Source organism: Colobus angolensis, unplaced genomic scaffold, assembly GCF_000951035.1.
Source record: "Colobus angolensis palliatus isolate OR3802 unplaced genomic scaffold, Cang.pa_1.0 Scaffold205, whole genome shotgun sequence".
In the NCBI taxonomy this organism is placed as follows: Eukaryota; Metazoa; Chordata; class Mammalia; order Primates; family Cercopithecidae; genus Colobus; species Colobus angolensis.
Genome location: NW_012115211.1, coordinates 4,350,060 through 4,356,828, shown reverse-complemented (window position 1 = coordinate 4,356,828; position 6,769 = coordinate 4,350,060). Strand labels below are relative to the sequence as shown.

General features: G+C 36.7%; 1 protein-coding gene across 1 annotated transcript in view; it reads left to right on the top strand.

Annotated features, from left to right (window-relative positions):
• The window catches only part of NBAS (neuroblastoma amplified sequence), a 406,203-nt gene that overhangs the window by 178,570 nt on the left and 220,864 nt on the right, over nt 1–6,769 (top strand). The window contains exon 29 of the mRNA XM_011942078.1: nt 4,926–5,004. Within this exon, the coding sequence (XP_011797468.1) occupies nt 4,926–5,004 (79 nt within the window). The remainder of the gene's footprint in view (nt 1–4,925; nt 5,005–6,769) is intronic.

Genomic DNA, 6,769 nt, shown 5'->3' with positions numbered 1-6,769 from the left:
TTTTTGTATTTTTAGGGGAGACGGGGTTTCACCATGTTGGTCAGGCTGGTCTCAAACTCCTGATCTCGTGATCCACCTGCCTCGGCCTCCCAAAGTGCTGAGATTTCAGGCATGAGCCACCGCTCCTGGTCGCAAAATAATTTTATTGAATGCTAGACATTATGAATTTTTCCTTCTTGTATGCTATATTTTTGTATTTTTATAACTTTTTAAAAAATTGTTTTATTTTATATATTTAAAATATACAGCATGATGTGATGGGATACATATAAATAGTAAAAAGGTTACTATGGTGAAACAAATTACATTCATCATCTCACATAGTTATCTATTTTATTTTGTTTGTTTTTGTGGCAGGAGTAGCTAAAATCTACTCTTTTAGCATGATCCCATGTACAGGACAATTTTATTACCTATAGTTCTCATGTGTACTAGACCTCTAGGCTTGTTCTTCTACCTGTCTGCTACTTTCTATCCTTTAATCTGCATCTCCTTATTTGTCCCATCCAACCCTTCATGGTAACCACTGTTTTGGTGTCTATTTCTTTATACTTGATTTTTTTTATTTCACATATAAGTGAAAACATGCAATAGTTTTCTTTCTATGTCTCATTTATTTCACCTATTGTAAATCTTCTTGTACTTTTTTCTGGGACATGGTTAATTTACTTGCCAACAGTTTAATCCCTTTGCTTCTTGCATTTGAGGTGGAGGAAGAGCTCCTTCTAGGGCTAATTATTCCCTGTAACTGAGCTAAGACTCTGCTTAATGCCCGTGTGTCCTGAGGTTTTCCAGCGGGTGTGAGCTTGACATTGTGTTCTCTTTGCCTAGCCTCGGGCAGTTTTACCGCAGGCATTTATGGCTTCTACTTGGCTGAATATTTGCGGGGACCCTTCGCACATCTTGGGAATTTCTTCCAGTTCTGCTGTGTTCTCCCTGGCACTTCATCCTGCATGTGCTCTGTGTGCTTTGGTTTCTCTGGAATTTCAGTTCTATCTTCTCAATGCAGGGAGTCCACAAGTCTGCTTAGATTTTTCCTTTCTTGTGCTGTGGTCTGGAATCTTTCTCAAGGCAGTAAACTGGGGTAGTCTTAAGAGTCATCTCAGCAGTGAGCCATGACCGTGCCACTGCACTCCAGTCTGGGTGACAGAGTGAGACCTTGTCTCAAACAGCAACAACAAAAAAGACTTGGTTTTATCTCTCAGGGATCACTGTCTTATTGCCTGATGTCCACTATTTTTGCATACTTTTACTTGTTTTAGGCTGGAGATTTAATTCATTTCCTTTTGCTTAATCTTTTCTGAATGTGAACATCCCTTTGGAAGTCCCCCTTGATCTATGTCTTTCATGTCTTCTAAATTCCTGTAAGGAAGTCATATTAGGAAATTATCTTGACTCGGGAGTCAGATGACTTGGATTCTGGTTCTAATTCCACAATATACCATCAACTCTTTTTTATAAAAAAGATGTTTACTGCTTCGTACATTTTTATAAAATGATCATACCAAACCCATGTAGACAGCAATTAAGTGAAGAAATAGTGCATTATTCTTCTGTCAATGTGGGCTTCCCTGAGGCTAAGATTAGAGTGTAAGTTGTTTGGAAGGTAATTCTAGCCTAGCATCAGTAGGAGAATGGGCAACTGATACAGGGAAGAAAAGGGAGCCAATACTGGTTATATTACATAAGGAGGTTTTCCACTGTGGACTAGGGCTCAGTATTGCTGGGGTCATCTGGGAGTTGGAGGATTACTCAGCTACCCTCTCGTGGCTCTCATTGTTTGCGGACTGGTCTGATGAGTGTTAACTCCCTTACACTTCCAGCATAACTAAGCATGCCTTTTGGCAGTGGAAGTCCTCAGACGGGAGTCTGGTTGCTAAAGTAGGATGCTATCCATGTGTATGAAGAGCTCACAGCAGTGAGAACTGAGTGTATATATATATGGATTGTTTGTGCTATAAGTTACCCCCCTTCAAAACACTAAAACACTATAGATTAACTTTGCCTCATTTTTTTTTTTTACTTTATATAAATGGAATTATATAGTATATACATTTGCATGTAGCTTCTTTCTCTCGACATTATGTTTGTGAGATTCCTTTGTATTGTTGGTATAAACTTAGTTTGTTCATTCTCAGTGTTGCAAAGTATTCCATTTTGTGAATATAACACATTATTTATACATTCTCTGTTGATGGACATTTGAATTGTTTCTCATTTTCTCCTGTAATTAATGCTACTGCTATGAATAAATTTGTACTTATCTGTCTTCTGGTGTACATATTTCTGTCCTTCACTTGAATATCTACCTAGGAGTGGAACTGGTGAGTCATAGGATATACCTGAGTTCAACTTTAGGAGAGTCTGCCAAACAGTTTTTCAAAATTGTACTGTGTGTATTTCCCTCAGCAATATGTAACAGTTACTGTCACTCCACTACGTCACAAATACCGGATACTGATTTTTTTTTTCTCTCATTTTAGCCATTTTGATGGGTATATAGTGGCATTTCATTGTCTTTTTAAAATATGCATTTCTTCCATGACTGTTGAAGTGGAAAATGTTATAAGGGTATCAAAACATTAAATACGTAAGTAAATCTAACATGAGATGTGCAAGACTAATGAAGTGGAAAACTTTATGATAGTATCAAAACATTAAATACCTAAGAAGAAATCTAACATGAGATATGCAAAAGTATCTATATGAAAATTATGAAACATTGTTGAGATCTGTTAAAGATCTAAAGAAATGGAGGAATACATCATGTTTATAGATTGGAAGAGTCAGTAGTGGAAAGATGTCAATTCTTCTCACTCCTCTGTTTTTTTCCTGTATTCCTAATAAAAATTCCAGCTAATGTATATATTCATTTGAGAGTTGCACAAGTATAGAATCTTTGATACAAACATTATGACAGGTACATACGTGATGCTCAGAAAATATTTAATGTGTTGCTTAATAAAAATTTGGTGAATGGGCCAAGCACAGTGGCTCATGCCTGTAATCCCAGCACTTTGGGAGGTAGAGGGGGGCAGATCACTTTGAATTTAGGAGTTCAAGACCAGCCCAGGCAACATGGCAAAACCCTGTTTTTATAAAAAACAAACAAATATTAGCTGCATGTGGTTGCTTATGCCTGTAGTCCCAGCTACTTGGGAGGCTGAGGCTAGAGAATTGCTTGAGCCCAGGAGGTGGAGGTTGCATTGAGCCGAGATCTTGCCACTGCACTCCAGCCTGGGCAACAGAGTGAGACACTGTCCTAAAAGAAAAAAAATTGTGAATGAATGACTTACTTATTTTTTAGTATGTGTTGCTTAAAGCACTGATAATTTTTAGCTACTCATTTCAAAGGAGTAAGTGAGAATAAGTGAGTGAAAAGATGACAGATTTTAAAAATCTGGAAAAACTTTGTTTCATTTTGTCTCTTTCTATATTGTCATCATTTAAAGTAGCACATCTAATGAAATTAGAAATTTTGCTAAGTTCTTTGGAAGTTCATTTAGAGCCAGTTACAACAGAGACAGGAAAACTGAACAATTAATATTCATACTTTATAATTGTGCACTTATTTATGGAATTGTTTATTTACATTAATGAATGTTTTATTATGGATTTTGACATAATTTGTGTCCATATTATGCTTGATGTCTGGCTTACAAAGAAAAAGATATAGTACCTCCCTGGTCCGGAGGGGGATACACTTAATGAATATGAAGAGAATGTTTATAAAGGCTATGAAGGCTGTGAGAGAACTAACAGATTACTCTGTAGAAAAATTGGCAACATAGTACGTCAAATGTATATTTAAAAAAAGACAAGAAAAATTGGCAACAGAGTTGAAAGACATTTCAATTAGATGATATCCAAATGGTCCATAAAGAAACTGATAACTTTTTGACCTATTAGTCATTTAGTTTATGCATAGAATAAAGGGTAAGTATGACTTGGAGGTGCTTGCCGGACAGTAGGTGGAGATGCTGCTTTGGGATTGGACAAGAAGATCAACAGAGAAGTCCGAACTGGAGTTACGGATTTGAGAATGATCCCTATGTGTGTATGGGAAGGTTAAATTCCAGATCTGTAGGGAGACTACATAAAAATGTAAAGAAGACTGCGGGAAAAAAGCCACCTCACGCACTAATCCTGAAGGAGTAGAATTAAGCAAAGGCAACTTTTCAAGAACTTTTTAAACATATGTTGTTTACCTAAATTTTAGGATTTAGAAATTCAGTTTAACCCAACTATCAAAGTAAAAATAAAACCCAGCAGTAAAAACACACTATTGTATATTCCTTTCTATCTTTTAAGAGCTGACTCCAACACATCTTCCAGGAGACCTTGTTTGACTCCTCCAAGCTTAATTGAATTCTCCTTCCTAGAAATTCCCTAGCATTTTGTATCTACCTCTTTTTTTTTTGAGACGGAGTCTCGCTCTGTCACACAGGCTGGAGTGCAGTGGCTGGATCTCAGCTCACTGCAAGCTCCGCCTCCTGGGTTTACACCATTCTGCTGCCTCAGCTTCCCGAGTAGCTGGGACTACAGGCGCCCGCCACCTCGCCTGGCTAGTTTTTTGTATTTTTTAGTAGAGATGGGGTTTCACCGTGTTAGCCAGGATGGTCTCCATCTCCTGACCTCGTGATCCGCCCATCTCGGCCTCCCAAAGTGCTGGGATTACAGGCTTGAGCCACAGCGCCCGGCCGTATCTCCCTCTCTTACTGTCTGTTGCAGCTATTATATGGTGTTACACTGCAACTATACTACAGTCATTAACACATGTGCCTTAAGTTCCCTTCTAGATCGTAATTTCTCTAGTGCAAGTGTTATAGCCACCATACACCTCAGTTAGGAACTTACATGTCAGTGGCCCTCTCTGGTAATTTAGATAACTTTGACTATTTAAATGCCTTAAGATTTCTTTATAGCTACAAATGGATGGCCGGCCAGTACTTCCAAGATCATGCTGATTTTACTCTAGAATCTACTTTTCAGCAGGAAAGCATTGTAATTGCTGCTAGGTTACCTACCAATCCACCCCCCCTAGCCCCGAATTAGTTCCCTAAATACTTACAGAGTCCCTGAAGTTAATTTCTACTCGTGGTAATCTATTTACTGTGAATATATAAGAGAATATGATGCCTGTTTTCATAGTAGTTGACTTGAAATGAATCTTAATTATTTTATGCATACTTCCATTGCTTGGCCTTCAATACCCACAGAATATTCTTATACATATTCTAAAGGGTGGCAGATACCAGCAAATCTGTCACAAATGCACATTTTACTAACTTGAGGTACACTATTTCTCCCTGGGAAATCCACATCTATTCCAAAGCTGCAACTAATGCGTTTGTGTTCAGGGATCTGTTAATTTGCAAAACTCTTGGTTAGTTTCTTCAAGTTCTACTCTTGATTCTTATTTACTGAATATATTCTTTAAAAGGCCATTGTAAATAATGCATAATGAGTTTATTTTTATTAGAACCTTTACTTACGGCTAGCCATGTGCGAGAAAACATTAGTACCATCTGCCCCAGTGTTGATGGCTTCCAGAAGAACAGCTGGGCTATAAGAAATTGAATTTAGCTAGACAATGCCTAGGTCTGATTTTATCAAGTGTGTGCAAGATGGACACTCACTTCATCCATCATTCTGCTACTTCTCTGCCTGTAAGAAATCTGAAAGAGCCCTCCAGTTTTTTTGAAGCCTCGAGAGTTCACATACCCAGGTCAGACAAATGGAAACATTTCATGGATTGTCCTGAAATACTTGAAATATATCATTTTGTTTTGTGTATTTGTCTGCTGGAAGAAAAAAGTGTTCTCTTATGCCTAATTGCATATGGAACAAGAGTAATTCTTCCTTTCATATAATAAATATAAAATGCATCGTCAAATGGAGCATGTGCTTATTAAAAATTATAGGAGAAAAAATTTTAAAGACTCTATTTTTTGCTGTAATTATCCCAAATATATACTTTTTCTATAGCAATAACTACTATTAAACACATACAATCTATCTGCCCTGTTTTTAATGCATAGTGACGATTTTTAACGTCATTGTAAAAGATCAAAAATAAAAAGGTGCATGAAAAAGAACATCATCTAGTTGGTATTTGACCAACTTAAAACAAAAACCTGCTCTTCCTGAATAATGATATTCATGATTATGTAGAATGTCAAGACTAGAAAGTAAACATAAATGATGATTTCAAACTCATGTATATTTAACTAAGATGAACTTTGGAGAGAGGCAGAGAGAATTACAGCATATTGTCTCTCCTACTTGAATCAATATTAGAATCATATACGTGACTTAAAAAATAAAAAACCAAGATGTATTTGTAACTTTAGATTCATTCATTCACATTTGTTGAATGTTTATTACATACCAGAAAAATAGGGGGGGTCTTTTCATATATTTTGGTAAAAGTTAATGTTTATGCTATACAAAAAGGGAATCTAAAGTTCAGGGAGATTAGAAAATTTATTCAAATTCATGGGTAATTTAGCTTATTCTTATATTTAGGAGCACCTTGATTCAATGCCTGTGTTTTGTCAAAATTAATCTCATTTATTGCTTATCACTGATGTGGGCTTTCAGTGAGGAAAGTGAAAGTCAGGAATATTAAATGACTTGCTCACAATCACACAACTAATTTGTGACTTTGTTTGAATTTGGGAATAAAACCCTTTCCCCTGCTGTAGGAGAATCTGACCATTAATTCCCTAGCTCTGTAACTCTGGAAATCAATATAAAGTGGTTTTTA